Genomic DNA, 21387 nt, shown 5'->3' on the forward strand with positions numbered 1-21387 from the left:
CATCTTTTCCGAGACTTTTTCCTTAGTCCCTGCGGGTGGCGGCCGCACCTGAGTGGAACGCGCATGCGCAAGCCTCTAGTTCCCTCCAGACACCATCACTTAGCTCTGAGACACCTGCTGCTTTGCTGCCGCTTTTTTGTGCTATTTTCCCCAGGGATAGGGTACCATTCTGGACCCACGTTCAGTGAATTCGTTGCTCCGCAGCGTTGCTCTTGGGCACTGGTAGGGTGGTGCGCTCTCTGGCCGCAGTCAAGGGCTGGTTTGCGGGGAGCCACCCAGGTCGGGTCCTGCTGCTGCAGCCTCCGGGGAAAGAACCAGCCTGTTGGGGTGAGCGCCCGCAGCCTGAAGTCTGGGGAGCCTGCGGACCCCAGGCCCTCTCCGCCCGGCTCCATCCAGTCTGGGTTGAATCTGGGAGTGACAGAACTAGTGATGACAGCGCAGATTCCTGACCAGTATACCTTCTCCACAAGCCAGGCCTTCTCCAAGTCCCCTTTCCAGAAAAACTGATCATGGTTAACAAAAAAAGGAAAGGGTATACTATCTCACTTGATATTTAATATTGTATAGATTCCATTCCTTTTTAATACCGTTTAAACTTGTCTTCTCTCAATTAGGAGCCTTCACTCTGGGAACACTCATTTAACTTAACCAGGTGTAATATTTTGGGCCACCCAACTATGTTAATATTGACTATATTACCTAAAAGTGAAGAAATGAGCTTTTTAGTGAAAAAGAATGAGAATTGCATTATTGTGCCAAATTTTTGGAGCTCAGCTGAAAAAGAAATAGTCTTTTTCACATTTCTTAATGTTTAACATGTTCCACTTGAGTAACCCAAGGGCTTCTGAACTCTAATGGTGGCTTTATCTCCCTGTCTTTTCCTACAGATGAAATAGATAAACTAGGTTTTTATAGCTGTTCTCTGATGATCTTGGTATAGATTTCGCCTGTGTATGTCAAAAGTAATCTCACATTTGAAGAGACTAACAGTTCCTGTTTTTGCCAGGTGAGTAGTCATTTTTTTGCCACAATGTATTTTGACAGGCATAAATAAATTTTATGTTAGAACAAATTTCACAGAAGTGCATTTAAATATGTGCCATGTTTTTCCAATCTCTGCTGATTTTTTTATCGTTATTTGTACCAGTACATTTTCTCATATTTTGTAGCATTATTTTCAGATATCATGCACTTTGTAAGTATAGCTAGATACTAAGAAATTAAATCGTGTCCTTGTTATTTTACATAAAGAAGTCAGAGGTCCCAAGAGATACATTTCCTGTGAAATATAATTATACCTAACTGACAAAATAAGTTACAAAGAAGCATGAGCTCTTCAAAGACCATCCGGAAATGTTATTTTAGGGAAAACAAAGTATAATCTCATTTCCTCTTAAGATACTAAAATTATTTTGAATAAAATGTTCTCATGACCTAGCATTATTGAAAAGAAATGGGAAATGTACAAACCTCAAAACTCTCAGATGGAGTTGAAGGTTTGTGGTGAGAAGGGGATTATTAATAGAGGAGGTAGGAAAGTATTTCCCTCAGGGAAAAATTAAAAGAGTTTAAGCATTTATGTATGCCACCTAGATGTTACTGAAGAGTCTTTGGAAAGAATGTAGGGAAAAGATCATTTTAAAACCAAACCAGCTGTGAAGAGTTCCCTCTCTTTTCCTATCAAGGACTATTGACTTCCTCCCCCAGCCCAAGAAAGTGAACATTTTCTTCCTTCTGTGGGAACCCAAAGAGTGCTGAGTGCCCCATCCTGCCCCACCTCATCCTCTTATAGCACCTGAGCTCTGTCCCTTGTAATCGATACTCCTATGCAATTCCAAGATCGGGTTTCTCCATTGTTTCAGAAGCATCCCTAGGAAAACCTCTATTTTGCCTTTATTTTGCCTTTTTTCTTCCTCCTCACATCCCTGGTCCCCGTCAGAAAAAATTACACACGTTAAGCTGCTTTTAGTTGTTCTGCAGCTAACTGACTCTCTGTTCATTTTTTTTTTAATTGGATAGTTTGTATTGATATATCTTCAAGCTCACTGTTCTTTCCCTTGGCGGTATTAATGCCATCCACGATATTTTTCACGTCTGATTTGTATTTTCCGTCTCTGGAAGTTTGATTTTTTTTAATGCCTTTCATTTCTCACTTCATCATGCTCCTGCTTTGCTCTCCCTTCTTGGAAATATGCAAGATATTTAAAATAGCTGTTAATTGTGTACTAATTCTATCATCTGTCTCATTCCTGGAATTGTTTCGATTAACTGATTTTTTCCTCCTGGTTATGAGTCACATTCTTCTGCTTGTTTTCATGCCCGGTAAGTTTTTATTGGCTGCCGTACATTGCAGATTTGACATTGTTGGGTGCTGGAGGTTTTGGTTTTGGTTTTTCTTTAAATATATTTCAACTTTGTTCTGAGACGCAATAAGTTTACTTGGAAACAGTTTGATCCTTTAGAGCTGCCCTGTTGAGAATAGTAACCACTAGCTACATGTGGCTATTTGAACTTACATTAATAAATTTAAATAAAATTTAAAATTTAGTTCCTCATTTGTATTCTGTATATTTCCAATTCCAACATCCAGCTTGCGTTGGTGGTTCAGTGGTAGAATTCTCGCCTGCCAACATCCATACGTGGCTAGTGGCTATTATGCAGTCCATACAGGATATTCCCATCATTGCAGAAAGACCTTTGGGACAGACCTGCTTTAGAAGCTTGCTTTTAAGCTTTGTTAGGTCCAAAATAGTCCTTATTTAGGGCTAATCTGACCCCATTTCTGAGGCAATACCTTTCTGAGGACTCTATTAAATGTCCTATTGAGTTCTTTCTACTCTAACTGGTGAGAACTCTCTTCTTGGCCCTGTGTAGGCTCTAAGGACTATTCCTTTTTGGTGTTTTTCCCTCTGGGCTCAATAGTTTCTTTACACACATACACTGATTAGTATTCAGTCAAAGAATTATGGGGAATCTTCTGCAGATCTCTGGAGCTTGCTCCCTCACTGCACCTCTCTCCTCTCTCCACAAATTCTAGCCATTGTGGCCTCTGCAAACACTGAACTCTGTCTTCTGAACTCACTGAAGTGACCAGACTCAATTTGGGTCCCCACTCCTGTGCTGAAGCCTGAAATTTCCAGGCAGTGAGCACTCCTGGACTCATCTTGTTTATCTCCTTTCTCTTAGGGATCACTCTCCTGTGCTACCTATTATCCAGTATCTAAAAGCCATTGTTTCATGTGTTTTGCCTGTTTTTAAGATGTTGAAGGCATGAGGATAAATCTGGTCCATGTTACTCCATCCCAGCCAGAAGCAGAAGTCAGCTAGCTCCACTAATCATCACCAACAGAAGTGGTTTGCAGTTCAGAAATTGCTTCAGGCTGAGGGAACTGTCAGTGCCTGGGCCCTGAAGCATATGCTGGAGGAACAGCACTGAGGTCATGGGGCGGGGGCAGAGTGAGAGAGGAGAGGAGTTTGGGATGACAGAATGTTACTGATGTATCTGTTTCCTATTGCTGCTGTTAACAGTTTAGTGCAAACGTGATGGCTTTAAGCAACACAAATTTATTATCTTACAGTCCTGGAGGTTAGAAGTCCAAAATGGATCTCACTGGACTAATACTGAGATGTCAGCAGGGCTGCATTCCTTCTGGAGGTTCTAGGGGAGCATCCATTTTCTTGTCTTTCCAGTTGCTACGGGCTGCCTACTTTGCTTATTAGCTTGCGGCCGCCTTCTACCTTCAAAGCTAGCGATGGCCAGTCAAGTCCTTCTCACATTGCATCACCCTAACAGTGACATTCCTGTCTCTCCCTCACTTTTTTTCTTTTTTCACAGCTTGTGAGATTTTAGTTCCCCAACCAGGGATCAAACTCAGGCTCTTGGCAGTGAGAGTGCCAAGTCCTAACCACCAGACCACCAGGGAATTCCCCTCTCCCTCACTTATAAAGACTCTTGTGATTCTATTGGTAGCCACCAATTAGCTCGGGGTGGTCTGCCCACCTCAAGGCCAGTTGATTGGCAACCTTAATTCCCCCTTTCCATATAACAGAACATTCACAGGTTGTGAGGATTAGGATGTGGACTTCTTTGGGGGCCATTCTTCTGCCTACCACAGCTGGAGACTTGATAGGCAGAGAATCTGGCTTTTCTCTGAGATGGGAAGTAACTAGAGTGTGTTGAGCAGAGGATAGATGTGATCTGGCTTATGTTTTAAAAGGTTCATTCCAGATACAGTTTGAAGGACATACCATGGGGAGGCATGGGTAAGGGTAGAAACAGAAACAGGATTCACTGAAGGATTGGATATGAAATATGAAATAGGAATTAAAAATTACTCCATCAGCAATGTGCAAGGTATCCTGCATTCTACTAAATGTTCAGTGCTACCCACCTTTCAAAAGTCAGACATTCTGATGATAGCAAACTTGCGTTTCTCTGATTTCTAGGAGGTTTGAACATCTCTTTATGCACATGTTATCTTTTGAGGATTCTCCAGTCTGTGAATTATGTCTCTATATCCTTTGCCCGTTTCTCTAATGGGTTTCCTTTTTCCTTGTTAATTCATAGTTGTTAAATTTTAGCTATAAATCCCTTGTCAGCTTGGATGGCACATCTTCCTATCTCTTCTCTATCTTCTGAACTTTGTGTACAGTATCTTTATTGAACAGAAATTCTTAATTGTGATTGGTCAGATCCATATGTTTTCTTCCTTATTGTTTAAACATTTTAGTTCTTATTCAAGAAATCCTTCTCCACCCTAAGGTGACAAATATATTGTCCTACATTTTAAAATTTGCATTTATGGTCCTACCATTCACATTTAGGTCTTTATTTCATTAGGAGTCCACTTTGGTATATAAGGTAGGGATCCTGCTTTGTTTTTGTCCACATAGTGAGCCAGCGTTCACAGCGCTATCACACTAAGCTTAGTCTGTTGTATCCCCCTTGCTGTATGGTGCCACCTTTGTCATATTTGAAGCTCCTGCACATTCCCAGGTCCCAGTTGGAACTCTTTCATGTTTTATTAGTCATTTATTTGTTCCTGCACCTGTTCCTGTACTACACTATTTTTGTTATTTTAACTTTGTAGCATATCTTAAAATCTGGTAAGGCAAGTCTTTGTGTGTGTGTGTGTGTGTGTGTGTGTGTGTGTGTGTATGGGGTGTATGTGTGTGTGTATGGGGTGTGTGTATGTGTATGGGGGTGTGTATGGGGTGTGTGTGTATGTGTGTGTGTGTCCAAATTTATTTAGCTCTTTATGGATCTTTACTCTTCCATATGCATTCAAGATTTCTTCTTGAATGGCGACCGAAATACTTGGTCAAAGAGGGCCCCAATAGACTTTTTCTCCCTTCCTGTCCTCAGGATCCCAGAGAAGTTAAGGTGAAACTCATAGGGCCAAATCTACCCTATTGCATTTTGTTTCTTCTCAGTCCCTCTGTTAGACTGAAGTTTAATATGATAGTTGGTAATTATATACATTACCATTATTTTACCCTCTGCAATTTCAAATGTGATATGTTTTATAGTTTTGTTAGTATTTTCTTTTTAATTTTTTTAACTTTGTTTTTTGAAAAAGTTTGAAACATACAGAAATTTAGCAAAAATAATACACTGAACAATTTTTATCCTTTCCCACCTAGAGTCATTAACATTTTGCATATTTTACTTTTACTGTATATCTACCCATCACTAGATAATTTGAAAGTAAGTTGTAGATATGACCCTTTACCTATGTCAGCATCTATCTCTTGAGGCCAATGACATTCACTCATATAACCACAATACTATTATCACATTCAGGGGGTTTAACAGTGATGCAACATTATTATGTAATAAACCGTCCCTATTCAGATTTTCCAGTTGTCCAAGAAATGGCCTTTGTAGTACATTTCCTGTCCCTGCTCCCTAATTCAGAATCATTCGTTGCATTTGGAAATCACGTCTCTTTAGTATCCTTTAATCTGGAACAAACAGCTCCTCAGCTTCTCTTTGTCTTTCATACACTGACATTTTTGAGTATAGGCTCTTTGTCTTTCATACATTGACATTTTTGAGTACAGGCTATTTGTTTTATATAATGTCTCTCAATTTGGGTTTATCTGATTGTTTCCTCATGATTAGATTCAAGTTATGCATTTTTGAGAGGAATGTTTCCCTTTTAAATAATCAAAGAGGAGAAACCAAAGAATAGAATAAACTCAGTTTTACTTATTTGAAGGTAGTATTGGATATTTATTTGATGAGAAAAAGAATTTGTCTTGAAGTTCCAAATCTAAGAAACAGGTATTTATTATATTAACATTTGAGTAAGTGCTATGTTTAGAATACTGCAGTAGACCCTGGACTCTGTTCTGTTACAGATTAAACACTGATATTCAGTCACAAATATGGATAAACAAGGTTTCAAGGTGATATCTTTAGAAATCTTCTGTCAATAAATGATTAGGGCTTGATGGGGATGGAACTGTAAACTCGTAAAAGATAAGTACAGTACCTAAATATTAAAGAAATACAATACATAGTGGTTAAGTGCTTTCATTCACAGCTGTGGAGTGGGTTCCAGATTTCAAGTTGCTGCTAGAGCATCTTCAGTAGATCACTGTTCTCTAACAAGCTCTGGGCTTTCCTAAGTCTTCACTGTCGTCCTTGTGCCAGGAAGCTGGTCCCTTCTGCCATTCTGGTCAACTCTGCTTACCAAATTCCTGTCTATCTTTTAAAGCCCAACCCTGATGTAGGCCCTCCCCCTCCCTTCCGCTTCACAACCTTTCCAAGCCCCTCCCTCCATGTTGCATGCTCATCTTTTAGCAAATTAGGCATTCATAATAAAAAGCACTGTATCTTTTTAATAAATTTATTTATTTATTTATTTATTTATTGGCTGTGTTGGGTCTTTGTGCATGGGCTTTCTCTAGTTGCAGTGAGCAGGGGCGATGCTTCGTTGTGGTGTGCAGGCTTCTCATTGTGGTGGCTTCTCGTTGCAGAGCACGGGCTCTAGACATGCGGGCTTCAGTAGTTGTGGCACGTGGGCTTAGTAGTTGTGGCTCACGGGTTCTCGAGCACAGGGTCAGTAGTTGTGGCACACGGGCTTAGTTGCTCTGTGGCTTGTGGGATCTTCCAGGTTCAGGGCTTGAACCTGTGTCCCCTGCATTGGCAGGCAGATTCTTAACCACTGCGCCACCAGGGAAGCCCAAAAGTACTGTATCTTTATTGGACATCTTTTTTATTTTTCTCAGGTTTTTTTTTTTGGATTGTGGTAAAATACACGTAACATAAACTGTAGCATCTTAGCCATCCTTAGGTGTATAGTTCAGTGTATAAACTACATTCATAATGTGCTATAATCACCACCATCCATCTCCAGAACTCTTTTCATCTTGTAAAACTGAAACTCTATACCCATTAAACAGTAACTCCCCATGGCAGCCACCATTCCATTTTCTGTCTCTGTGATTTTGACTTCTAGGTGCCTCATGTAAGGAGAGTCATACAGTGTTTATCTTTTTGTGACTGAGTTATTTCACTTAGCATAATGTCCTCAAGGTTCATCACGTTGTAGCATATGGCAGAATTTCCTCCTTTTTAATGCTGAATATTTCATCATATGTTTATACCACATTTTGCTTACCTGTGATCCATTGATGGACACTTGAATTGCTTCCACATTTTAGCTATTGTGAATAATGCTACTATGAACATAGTTGTACAGATATTTCTTCAAGACCCAGAAGTTGGTTTTCTGGATCAGATGCTAACTCTACTTTTAATTGTTTGAGGAACTGCCAAACTGTTTTCCACAGCAGCTGTGCCATTGTATATTCCCACCAATAGTGCTCAGTGGTTCGAATTTCTCCACATCCTCAATGACACTTGTTATTTTCTGGTTTTTTTAATAGTACCATCCTAATGGTTGTGAGGCAGTATCTAATTGGTAGTTGTGATTTGCATTTCCCTAATTATTAGTGATGGTGAGCATCTTTTCCTGTGATTGTTGGCCACTCATATATCTTCTCTGGAGAAGTGTCTATTCAAGTCCGTTGCCCACTTTTGGATTGCGTTATTTTGTTGTTGTTGAGTTTGAGGAGTTCTCTATGTATTGTGAATATTAGTCCCTTATTATATATATGGTTTACAAATATTTTCTTCTTCTGTGGGTTGCCTTTTTGCTCTCTTAAGTGTCTTTTAATGCACAAAATTTGTAAATTCTCATAAAGTCCAGCTTGTCTATTTTTTCTTTTTTTGCCTCTGCCTTTGGTGGCATATTCAAGAAATCACTGCAAATCCATCATAAAGCTTTTGCCTTATGTTTTCATTTAAGAGTTAGAGCTTTAGGTCTTACATTTAGGTCTTTGAACCATTTTGCATTAGTTTTTGTATATGGTATTAAGTAAGGGTCCAGCTACATTCATCTGCATGTGGATATCCAGTTTCCCCAGGACATAATGTTGAAAAGACTGCCCTTTCCCCCACTGAATGGTCTGAGCAGTCATAGGTCTATTCAGATTTTCTGTTTCTTATTGACTTAGTCCTGGTAGGTTTTGTGTTTCTAGGAATTTGTCCATTCAACTAGGATAATACTTTTTATTTCTGTACAATCAGTAGTAATGTCCCCTTTCATTTTTGACTTAGTAATTTGAGTTTTTCTTTTTTATCTTAGTCCATTTAGGTAAAGCTTTGCCAATATGTTGTTCTTTTTAAGAAAACTACTTTTGGTTTAATTAATCATACTCTATTGTTTTTCTGTTCTCTATTCCATTTATCTCTGCTCTAGTCTTTATTATTTCCTTCTGCTAATGATGAGTTTAGTTTGTTCTTCTTTTTTCTAGTTCCTTAAGCTGTAAAGTTAGGTTGTTGATTTGAGATCTTTCTTTATTTTAAAAAAATGTAAGTATTTAGCTATAAATTTCCCCCTTAGCATTGATTTTGCTTCATCCCATGTATGGTATGTTATGTTTTTGTTTACCTTGATCTCCAAGTATTTTTTAAATTTCCCTTGTGATTTCTTTGATCCATTGGTTAAGAGTGTGTTTAATTTCCACAGATATGTGAATTTTCCTGTTTTACTTCTGTTGTTGATTTCTGACTTCATCCCATTGTGATCAGAGAAGATATTTTGTATGATATCCATCTTTTAAAATCTACTGAGACTTAATTTGTGGCCTAACATATGGTCTATCCTAGGAAATGTTCCCTTTAGAAGACTACGTATCCTGTTGTTGGGTGGAGTGTTCCATATGTGTTTGTTAGCTCTAGTCAGTTTATTGTGTTGTTTAAATCCTCTATTTCCTTACTTGTGTTCTGTCTGGTTTTTCTATCCATTATTGAGAGTTGAGTTTTGACGTCCCCAACTATTATGGTAGAACTGTCTATTTCTCCCTTCATTTCTGTCAGTTTTTCTTTCATATATTTTGATAGTGTATAATTAGATGTGTAAATGTTTACAATTGTTTGAGCATCTTTTTTTTTTTTCCAGAACACCTAGCAGAGTGTTTGGGCTTCAGTAATTATTTCTTTAATCCATTAATAATAAATTTAAAATTTTTGATAATAAGAATGAAAGGACTAAGTAGAGAAGTTCTGTTATTATCTGCAAGGTGATAAACATAACATCTGGTAAATTCCTTTCAAAAAAAGACTTTCAGAGAATCTGTAGAACCTGCAAACCCCCCCACAAGGAAAATGTAAACACTGAAAGGTATAAGGTGGTTTTACTTTATATTTTTGGCATCATCACCATGAAATTTCATTGAAACCACCATTGCTATGAAGTTAGTTGAAATTCCCACTGTATTCACTTGTTACAGTTCTTTCCCCAAGCAATCAAGTTGAAGAAACGTCTCCACTACTTAAAGAGGTACCTGCAAACTATTTTGATTCTGCTGTCCCAATGGGATTTTCTCTTAGTAAATCTGCTACTCAGGTATCTTCTATGCGTATGGATTCAAAAGTGGATGATCACTTAATGCAAGGGACTGAGAAAAGCAAACTTGAACCAGTGACTCAGTTATTTCAAAACACCAAGAAAATAAGATTAGAAGACACAAACCAAGAAAACTTTACGAGGAGCCAAGATACTGGCACAGGATCCCTTTCGGAGAAAGCCTTGGGTTCAGTGGTGTATGTTAAAGAAAGTGATGGCATAGAAATTATAGACATGGAATGAAGTTATTTGTATATGTTACTGAAGAAACCAAAAATTGCTTTTGACTAAGAGGACCTGTTGAATGAGAAGTTAACCTTATTAGGAAAACCTAACAAGATGAAGGAAGACGACTGCTTACTTTTCACTATTTATGAATCACCATAGGTTGCATTTTTTGATGGTACATATTCAGAAAAGGGAGAAGAAGCTTTCCAGAATTTAAAAATTTCTTTGGTATCACATTCTGTCCTTGTCGAAAATCAGAGTTTTTGTGTAAAAGGAATTAAATGGCACTAAAACATTTTAATTATAATGTATTTCTTTAACAAGTGATCAAACCCCCCCAAAAAACAGTGCCCAATTTGACATCAGTATTTCACATGATTTCTGGTGTGCTGATTTTGTACGTTGGATTTCACTTAGGGATTTTGCTTTAGAGTACTTTATCTTCCTGCATTTTGCATGTCTGTTCTATTAAAGATCACTGGCAGCTAAACTCTGTAAAAGACCAATCAATTATGTACCTTGAGAAGCATTTCACATTTCAAATCATCCTTTTAAAACTTTTTTTTTCACCCACATGGAATTCATTTCAGAGTTCACAAAATAGTTTTTCCTAAGTGTAATAATTTATCTTGCAGATGTTACCAATACCACCAATATTTAATGTAAGAAAACAGCCTAGTTGTTAAAAAAAAATTGTTTTATGTATATCAGTTTGCCATTCTTATTGAAACACCTAGTAGTTCGAAACGGCAGTATTGTCCCAAATGTTAGCTGAAATTAAAAACCATTTGCGTCTGGACATATAGTGACCTGTAAATATTTCTATTATGTATATTTTGAACATTTTCCTGTACTTTAATACTTAATGATGATCTCTAATGCCCAATTGAGTAATCTCCTCAGTGTTCATAAAGGAAAAAGGCATATTCTAAGAGGAAAAGTCATCTTCTTTTAGGGGAAGAAATATTTTGTAAATCAGAAAAAAAACCAAACAGATGTAATATATTTGTAGAGTTAAAAGAAAAAAACACTGAATGGGATGTAAGCCAGTAAGATGATGCTCTTTATCCTTTATTGAACACAGTTCTTTGGGAGAGAAAAAATACACAAATCATTCATTTGTTCACCTAGCCTGGCACTGTGCTTGGTGCTCGGGTGAATAAATTACCACTACCTTCATAGTGCTTACTGTCTACCAGGGAAGGCAGAACATCAGACAGTCATTGTATAAGATATAAATTGTGATGTGCCATGAAGAAAAAGTTAAATGTTCAGAGAGACAGGAGAGGAGACACAACACATAAACTTGATTTTTAATTGTGGGAACTAGGAAGGCTTCTCTGAGGATGTGACACGTATAGCTTTTGCAGGGAAGTGGTTGTCCACGTTGAGATGATGGTGATGGTCGAGGTACTGAGAAGGGGACAGAGTCCAGGCGAAGTTTGGCAGGACAGACTGATGGTCTTAAAGTGTGAAATGAGGAAAAGGGTTTCTAGTATTTAAAAAAAAAAAAAAAAAAAGGCTACATGCATGGAAGTTTCCTGGGGGAAACAGGAACTTGGGAGCATGGGTTTTGGACATACCTGTTTCCAAGGCAGACAGTTCTATGTATGGAATGAAAAATACAGATTTTGAGGTTGTATACAGAAATGGTCTCTACAGCTATAGGAATAAGTAAGGTGGCTTATGGTGAATGTAGTGTGAAGATAAAACAACTACAACGTTTAGGAGCTGGTCAGCGGAGGGGGAGCTGGCAAAGGGGACTGAAGAGTTGGCAGAGCTGGTGGAAAACCAAGACAGGATAATGTCAAGACTGCCCACAAAAGTCTTTAAAGTGGAGGCAGTCAACTGAAAGGGTAGATGACTTGAAAGGTCCATTGGATCTAGCATCATGAATGGCACCAATGACCTTAGCAAAACCACTTTTTTCTTTAATAGGGACTTGGCTCAAATATTTACAGACTGGTTTTTCACCTCCATGAATATCCAACAGGACATTCGATAGTGTGTTGGATGCTGAATTTGGGATGCCTGTCCTTGTGTGTGATGCCCTGTGCACTGCAGGATGTCAAATGTAGTAGCACAATCCACTCATTGAGATGATAACAAATGCAAACATTAATTACTCTCATTGAGAACTATTGCTGCTAAGACATCAGAAAATTGGAATCCCCAAATTCAAGCCAAGCCATAGTTTTAGGAGCACACCTGGGAATGGAAATCCACAAAGACTTCCTGGAAGGGGTGGAATGGAACAAGTTTAATCAGGACAACAGCCTCACTTAGGTTATTTGTTTTATGAAGAATTCTACAAGCAGAATCCTAAAGCGAACATTTTTCAGAGTTCTGTTGTTTCTGATTAAGAAATTTTCCATATAAAAATAATATCGTTCAGGAGAAGTAAGGATGTTAGGAGATTTTATATTCAACATACCTAAAAAATAAGACCTATAATATATGCATTGGTATTGCATCTAATGGTGTTGTCATTGATGCCAGTAATAATAGTTATCATTTATTGAGCTGATGTGTGACTGGCTTAGTTAAGGCTCCCTAGAAGCTGCTTGAGACAAGGACCCAAATGCACATGATTTTTAAGAGTGTGCTCTTTAAGATAAGTCTGTAAGGGAGTCAGAGAAGCAGAAGGAATCAACTAAGAATGACTGCTCAGATAAATTCTTGGTCTGACTCACAGGGTGTTCTGGAGGGATGATACTGCAGAGTTGTCCCACTGTCCCACTTGGAGGCAAGGGGTGGGACTATTGTACTCCTAGACCAGTCAGGCATTGGTTGCCACCTCCAAGCCAAAGTGGGGAGGCTGGGGGGCAGGGAGGTATTGTGAGTCGCACAGGTGCGTCTGTGCCTGCTAGTTCTTTGGCTCACACCAGCTGGAGGATGGATGATGGATTAAGCATAAAGGGGATCTGGGTGGGGTGCTCACAGTCTTTATTAAAATGCCAGACACTTAACAAATATTATTTTCCTTTTATTTTGAAACAATCTCAAATTGACAGCAAAGTTGAAAACATGGTACAAAGGCCTTTCCCTCTCCTCCTAACCATTTGAGATTAAGTAGCTGACCTAATTCCCCATCATCTCTGAATACTTTATTGATAATTTAAAGAATGTTATTTTTTTAATAAAAAAATTTTGAGATATAATTGACATACATTATACTAGCTTTATGTTTGCAATGTGATTGCGTATATATTGTAAAATGATCACTATAATAAGTTAACATCCATCACAACATATTTTTTTCTTATGATGAGAACTTTTAAGATATATTCACTTAGCAACACTTAGCAATTTTTATAGTCACCATGCTGTAGAGTACATCCCAGGACTTATTTATCTTATAACTGGAAGTTTGTACCTTTTGACCAGATTCATCCATTTTGTCCACCCCGCAAAACACTTTTGGTGGAATAACAGGACAAAATCCATATTGGAGTAGGTTGGAAAACAAATGGGAAGTGAGGAGTGGATACTGGATGTGTAGCAACTCTGCAAAGCAGCTCAGCTCTGAAGGGGAGTAGACGGGATGAGAGGTGGGAGATGAGAAGGAGATCGTGTTTGAGTGTCAGTGGAAGGAGGATCCAGTGGAGAAGCTGAAGAACAGGAGAGGCGGTAAGAATAACCACAGGATGGAAGTCTCAGAGCAGGGAGGAGGGATCGATTCTTGAAAACCACCTCGGTAGGAAATTAGGGGGGAAACCTGTACCCCCTCAGATTTGAGAAATGGAATTTAGAACGGTGTAATATAAGCAAAGGGCAACAGAATTGTGTGGCTCTTGTTAATGATAACTAGGAAAACTCCTACTGGGATTAACTCTGCACAGAATCCATTCCCACCTGCATAATCCGAGAAAGACTAATTACTCAGAGTGACTTCAATCAAAAGGGTAATAGTAGATAAATGAGGGGCCATTGTGTCTTTAGCTTTATATGGAGCCCTGGTCATGGTATCGGCATCACAAGATTGTGAACGCTCGTGCTTCTACTCCAAGATGCAAGTCTTGATGGTTTCTATTCTAAACCGAAGGAGAGATTGATTTCTAAGGCTGGAGAAGATGACCACAAATTCTTTGGGCTCTTCTCATCAAGAGGTGGGGTCCATTACTCTGCCCCTCAACTCTGGGCTGCCTTTGCTGGTGCTTTGGCCCACAGAATGTGGCCGAAGTGCTGCTTGCAAGGCTAGGCCTGAACAGAGGTGCCCCGGCCGCCAGCCAACGCCAGCTGCCAAGGGCGTGAATAAGGCCGTCCTGGACTTCTCCGCTCAACAACCTGTGCTGAAAGAAGCCACGTGAGCAAGCCTTGCCCATATAAATGTTAGAAATAATAAATCGTTGTGTGAAGCCATTGGCGTTTAAGGCAGTTTGTTACGCAGCCATAGTTACCTGGAACTTTGCCTGCCGTGGGAACTTCCCATCTGGCTAAGCCACAAGGATTTTCTTGCCAACTGCACCGAAGGACACCCCAAGTGGTAACGCTCACTGCCCTCGGTAATACCAGCGTTTACTCCTTTAAATGCCGTTTATCTTTTAAAACCGATTTGAGTTTCGTCCCCTTCCAAGTGGAGTTGCCTACCCTTTGGACTACGAGACATGCAAAGCCCCACGCAATGCCTGGATGTTCAATAAAGAGCATCCGACCTGGCTGCTCTGGGTACCTGGCGGGGCACCCCCTGCGGCCTGACTCAGCCCTGCTCCTACCTGTGCCCCGCTGACCATTAGCTCTGGGCTCCATCTGCCCTGGGGCTCTAGGACTTTCCGTAGGACTATTATTCCCACACGGGCGGCGTCCCGGCCTCCGATCCGATGTGGCGCCGGCCAGGCGGCTGCTAAGGACCCCGCGCCGTCCCGCGGCCCCGCCCCCGCCCGGCGCTTCCGGTGCCCCGCCCCCGCGGACCGGGGCGGCGGGCGGGGCGGCGGGCAGGGCGGCCGCATGCGCAGAAGGCAGGCCCTTCGGGTCGCACTCGTCCTTCCCCCCACGGGCCCGCGCGAGGCGTGAGCGCGGCCGGAAGCAGCAGGTGCGTGAAGCCGGGGGCGGAGCCGGACGCGGCGGGTGCGGGCTGGCAGCGTGGCACCCGGGGTAGGGCAGCTGGCCGGGACCTGCGACCGCGGGGCGGGGCCGTGGTTGCGCTGCAGGCCTCGCAGCGTCCCTTCAGAGCTCGGGAGGACGTGGCTCCACGGTTAGGAACGCTTTATCCCCAACCCAGGAGGGTCAAAAATTAGACGCGTTGGGTGCCAGCCCTGTGCGCGCCCACCGAGAGCCAGAAGGGCGAAATCAGAAATCACATAGGCGCACGGCCGTCCCGAGACTCTGAATAAGTTATATCCTAAGAGGTGGCAAAATAACTTCGGAAGGTTTTTTGAAGGAGCTGGGCCAGCGTAGGAGGGTAGATGGGATCCTGTTATCTTTTGCTTTCTGTTCGATGATGGAGAAGCAGGTTTGGCAAATTAAAAGTGGTGGTAGCTAAGTGTCCCCCTAGAACATGGAAATATAATTGTCCTCTGAGAAAAAACGATTAAAATTAATAATTAAAAGGTGAGAGGAGAGATATGCAAAGTTAAAGAGACAGCTTAAAAAAAAGACTGTACCTCATTCAGCCAGAGGTATAATCTGTTTGTGAAGCATGGAGTAAAAGAGAAGTGCGCCTGCCAGGATGAATCCAAGCCTCCTCTAGGAGAGACAGGTGTCCTGCCGTTAACAGTGGGATCTCCACAGAGCCCAGGAGCTGAGAGGCGGCTTCCTCAAGGCTCATTCCACCAGACCTTGAAATCATATTACTCAATCTTTTTGTCCAGATTCTGTATTCGCCAAGAAAATTTATGGTAAGTTGGCTTATCAGTAATCCTACAGAGAGTAGTTGGACAGGCCGATCTGAATATCCGATTGATAGCCTGTGGTTCTCTTTGTAAATTAATAAATTGGCATTCAGGTTTTCTCAGACATTCCTGTGTTTCCACTTTTTCTCACTCTTTGTATGATTCTTTATCATCCTGCAAGGCACAGTGGAAACGTTACACCCTCATGGGGACCTATTTGTTTATGTGTTCAGGTGCCTAGAACAGTTTCTGGCACATAGTAGGTGCTCAGCCTAACTCCCTTGGCTCTGAGTCTGCTTTTTTTTTTTTTAATTGGAATATAGTTGCTTTGCAGTGTTGTGTTAGTCTCTGCTGTACAGCAAAGTGAAAAAGCTATACATATATATACATCCCCTCTTTTTTGGATTGCTTTCCCATTTAGGTCACCACAGAGCACTGAGTAGAGTTCCCTGTGCTATACAGTAGGTTCTCATTAGTTATCTGTTTTATACGTGGTAGTGTATATATGTCAATCCCAATCCATCCCTCCCCACCCCCTTCTCCCCCTTGGTGTCCATACATTTGCTCTCTATGTCTGTGTCACTATTTCTGCTTTACAAATAAGTTCATCTATGTGATTTTTCTAGATTCCACATATATGTGTTAATATAGGATATTTGTTTTTCTCTTTCTGACTTTGCTTTTTTGTCACTTTTTTGATGAAGCCTAGCCTGACAACCCTGTTTAAAATTGTAGCCTGAGGACTTTCCTGGCAGTTCAGTGGTTAAGACTTGGTCCTTCCACTACAGGGACATCGACCAGGTTTGATCTCTGGTGGAGGAACTAAGATCCTGCATGCCACATGGCCAAAAAAATTAACTAATTAAATAAAATTGCAGCCCAGTTCCTCACATACATGTTTCCTATCCTCCCTTTACTTTTTCCTACAATCCTTATCACCTTTCTTTATTTGTTTCATTGATGAATCCCAAGTGCCAGGAGCAATGCCTGTTGTGTAGTAGGTTCAAGATCTCTTGAATTAATCTCTGTTGTGTCTCACTCGCAGCATATCCACAATGCCGGATGAACATAGATATTTTGAGCACTATTAATACATTAATTGGATCAGTTCTGGAGCCCTCAGTTACTATCTATTCAGCTCTGTGCCATTGGCTGCTGGTAGCCAGATTCAAGTTCAATACAGTCAAAGTGAACCAATTATCTTCACCCCGTACCTCCTCTTCCTATGAAGTCTGTCCTAGGAAATGTCACCTCTTCCCACCCATGTCTCAGGCCAGAAGTCAGGGTATGCATAAAATTAATAAAAGAGCTAATAACATCCCGTGTACTTTCTATGTGCCAGGCACTCTTATAAGCACTTTACATGTATTGGTTCATTTCTTATTTGAGTCCTGTCATTACCCACGTATTACAGATAAGGTATCTGCCACACAGACTAATCTGCCTTAGCTGGTAAGAGACAGAGTTGGGATTTGAATGCTGGCTTGTAAATACCATAAAGGACATGACCCTTGACTTCTCTCTCACCCTCACTGAACCAATTACCAAATATCAAAGATTCTCCTTGCTTAAATCTCTAGGTAATGTCTCTAAAGTATAAATCTGTAAACTTCTTCATCACCTCCTCATCACCCTCAGGGTAAAGTTCAAATATTTAATGCTTTTTTTTTGGGGGGGGGGGGGGGGTTGTGGCGTGAGGCTTGCAGGGATCTTAGTTCCCCAACCAGGGATCAAACCTGTGCCCCTTGCAGTGAAAGCGCAGGCTCCTAACCACTGGACTGCCAGGGAATTCCCTAACGTGGATTTTAAGTCTCTTCATAATCTGACCTCTACTTCTGCCTCCTTATCTCCTGCAGCTCCCCATTCCTGCACTCTTAAATATCATCCAATGGAATTAAAATTCTTCGAATTCTTTGAATGGGTCTTTTCCTCCAAGCTACTGTACTTTGTTGGAAGACTTTTCCTTACCCCTTTATGTCTCAACTTCAGTGTCACTTCCATTGATTAGAGGATTAGATGGCCTTCTAATGTACTGTCACAGCACTTATGACATCATATTTAATTGTCACCCTCCTAGCTTTTTAGTGTCTCCCACTAGAGAGTTCCTTGAAGGCAAGGGCCAGTCTATGATCTTCATGTCCGCATATCCATCCCTTACCAGTGTCTGCCGCCCTTGTTCAGGCCCTCATTATCTCTAGCTGGAAGAACTGCATGGATCTGTTAAACTGAATCCTTGCCCCTAGTCTATCTGTTTTTAATCCATGCTCAATAACATGCCAGCAGAAGCAGTTTTGTAAAAAAACTGACAACACTTTCTGACTTAAAACACCTCAATAGATCCAGCTGCTTTTAGAAAAAGGCCAAATGCTTTAGAATTACATGAATTTGTCTCCTCCCCTTCTTTATTCTACCTTGTGCCTAGTAGGCACTCCATAAATATTTGTTCCATGAATGAGGGACTATATCAGAGTTGGTCAAACAGAATCAAGAACGAAGAGTTTAACCAAAGAAATGGCATCTGGCTGCAGAGGCTTCCTAGGACAGCAGAGCCAAAGATTTCAGTGGAGCTGGAAGACTGGTAGTGGAACTCCCTGAGGAGGGAGTCCCCAAAACATGCCTTACTGTTGAAGGATTCTCTGTCTTTGCATTTGCCTGGAATATGCTACTCCCATTAACATGGTAAAAGCCATCAGATTTCAAGACTCAGTTCAAGTATCCCTTCCTCTATTACACCTCTCCTGACCTTTCTAGATAGAAAGAGTGTAAAGTGGTTCAGCTTTTCTGTAGCATAACTTATCAAGATATATCAAGAGTGATGAAAATATGAAGACTCTTTACCCTAGGAATTGTGCTTCTAGGACTACAAAAGAATTTGGCCTAGTTATGGACTTTAATAACCCAGTCCATCCCAGGTCTTCAACCTAAAGGAAAATTATGACCATCCTGAGAAATGGAATTGGAATAGAATGATCTCTTTACAACCATAACTACTCAAAATATTTCATTATTATAGTAGTATTTCCAGCCTTTTCATCAGCACTGCTAACACAGATAACGTGTAAAGTGTTGAAACAATAAAATTGCTCCTAGCCTTTCTGTATAACCCTGCTACTCTGACCACCTCTCCCCTGTCCTCAGTGTGGTCCATCCTAATTTAACATTGATCTAAATAAAACAGGCTGCCAGTAAATCATGTATCTCAAAGTCAAATAGGAATTATTTTTAAAGTATTACAAGGACATAATTAAAGCTTTCCAGACAGATGTTCAAGAATACATTGTTGATAACACAGAAAAACTAGAAACAACCTAAACTTACAAACTAAAAGATTGGTTGAGTAAATGGTGGTGTATCTGACAATGGAATATTACACAACATTAGAACTGATGTAAAAATAGGTTTAACATTGAATGAAATAACAGTATGCTTCCACTTTTGGTGGGGAAAAGTGTGTGTGTGTGTATTTACACATGCACAGAAAAAAACGGGTACACACCAAAGAGTTAGTTGTGATTACCCCTCAGGGGTCACATCATGGATTCTTTTATTTTGCTCTTATTGCTTGTCTGTATTTTCTCATTTTTCTCAATGAATGTGTATTACCTGTGAATTCCAAATAATTTGTTTGGCTTTGAGATATATTACATAATATATTTTCAGCTTTATTATTTGAAAAATCTGTGCCCTTATTCCATTTCAACTAAAACTATTTTAGGTTTGTATCATTTATTTCCTTTGAGTACTCTGTTGTAGAATTTTTGCTAAAGACTAATGATAAAGCTAAAGGGCAAGAAAAGCAACCAGAATGGATACTTAGATAAGTTTGGATTAAATAACCAAGAACTGATAGCTACAAAACAGAATTTAATTTTCTTTTTCTCAATTATTAATTTGTCTGTCTTCCATTTTTAAAAGCATGCTGATCCCATTTTCAATGAAGAATTGCTTCCAGTTACTTTATAACCTCAAGGTCCCAGCAGCTGGCTTTAAAGATACAGTTAAAAGTGGGCTCATTTTACAGTCAGTTTCCAGTGATGTTTACCAAAACCTGGCTGTGGAAGACTGGATCCACGACCATATGAATCTAGAAGGCAAGCCGGTTCTTTTCTTTTGGAGGAATTCTCCCTCTGTTGTAATTGGTCGGCATCAGAACCCTTGGCAGGAATGTAACCTCAGTCTGATGAGAGAAGAAGGTGTAAAATTGGCTCGGAGGAGAAGTGGAGGAGGAACAGTCTACCATGATATGGGTAATATCAACTTGACTTTTTTTACAACCAAAAAAAAGTATAATAGGATGGAAAATCTAAAATTAGTTGTGAAAGCTCTGAAGGCTGTCCAGCCGCAGCTGGATGTGCGGGCTACGGAAAGATTTGACCTTTTACTTGATGGACAGTTTAAAATCTCAGGAACAGCTTCCAAGATTGGCCGGACCGCTGCTTATCACCACTGCACTTTGCTATGCAGTACCGACAGGACCTTCTTGTCATCTTTGCTGAAGAGCCCTTACCAAGGGATCAGGAGCACTGCCACTGAGAGCACACCTGCCTTAGTAAAAAATCTTATGGAAAAAGATCCCACTCTGACCTGTGAAGTAGTGATAAATGCCATTGCCGCAGAGTATGCTGCGTATCATCAAATCGATAATCACATTCACCTAATAAACCCAACAGACGAGACACTGTTTCCTAGCATAAACAGCAAAGCCAAAGAACTACAGACCTGGGAGTGGGTATATGGCAAAACTCCGAAGTTCAGTATAAACACTTCCTTCAACGTGTTATATGAACATTCACACTTGGAAATTAAAGTCTTCATAGACATAAAGAGTGGAAGAATTGAAGTCTGTAATATTGAAGCACCTGATCATTGGTTGCCGCTGGAAATATGTGACAAATTAAATTCAAGTTTTATTGGTAGTAAGTTTTGCCCAATTGAAACGACTATGCTAACAAGCATATTATATAGAACGTGTCCAGAAGACGATGAACTACACAGTAAATGGAATATTCTCTGTGAAACAATTAAGGGAATAATGTGATTCCAAGTCAATTTCTTACTGTTGACAATTTCAATGAGAAAATTAAAAATGTTAACAGTACATTGTTATGTCTCCTAAAATAAAAAAGGCCTAGTCTCCTTCAGTAACTTCTCCCTATTTGAAATTGTCTACCACCTACCCTAGTCCATATTTTCCATTGACCTCTGAGGTACTCTCTCTCTGTCTTCATTGATTTTAATTCCTGGCTGCATTTGTATTTCAGCTCCTTCCTCTGTTACCATCTTGGGGTTGTATACCACACTGGACACTCTGACCTCAGAGTTAGTTCTCTTTCTCACCACTAGGGAATGTAAACCTGGCTTCTTGCCACCTCTGAAACCTTAAACTCTAAATTTCTCCCTTTTCGTTA

General features: G+C 40.3%; 2 protein-coding genes across 2 annotated transcripts; both read left to right on the forward strand.

Moving 5' to 3' along the window:
• The first annotated feature begins 112 nt into the window (after positions 1-112).
• On the forward strand, positions 113-10273 carry C7H2orf15 (chromosome 7 C2orf15 homolog). Its single transcript, XM_057743560.1, has 3 exons — positions 113-327; positions 888-1006; positions 9805-10273. The coding sequence occupies exon 3, from the start codon at positions 9888-9890 to the stop codon at positions 10161-10163; it is 276 nt and encodes a 91-aa protein (XP_057599543.1). The 5' UTR covers positions 113-327; positions 888-1006; positions 9805-9887; the 3' UTR covers positions 10164-10273.
• Positions 10274-15096: 4823 nt separating this feature from the next.
• LIPT1 (lipoyltransferase 1) lies at positions 15097-21079 on the forward strand. The gene is made up of 2 exons (XM_057742525.1): positions 15097-15180; positions 19895-21079. The coding sequence occupies exon 2, from the start codon at positions 19896-19898 to the stop codon at positions 21015-21017; it is 1122 nt and encodes a 373-aa protein (XP_057598508.1). The 5' UTR covers positions 15097-15180; position 19895; the 3' UTR covers positions 21018-21079.
• Positions 21080-21387: the final 308 nt, after the last annotated feature.

The sequence above is a fragment of the Hippopotamus amphibius genome, chromosome 7 (assembly GCF_030028045.1).
Source record: "Hippopotamus amphibius kiboko isolate mHipAmp2 chromosome 7, mHipAmp2.hap2, whole genome shotgun sequence".
Lineage (NCBI taxonomy): Eukaryota > Metazoa > Chordata > Mammalia > Artiodactyla > Hippopotamidae > Hippopotamus > Hippopotamus amphibius.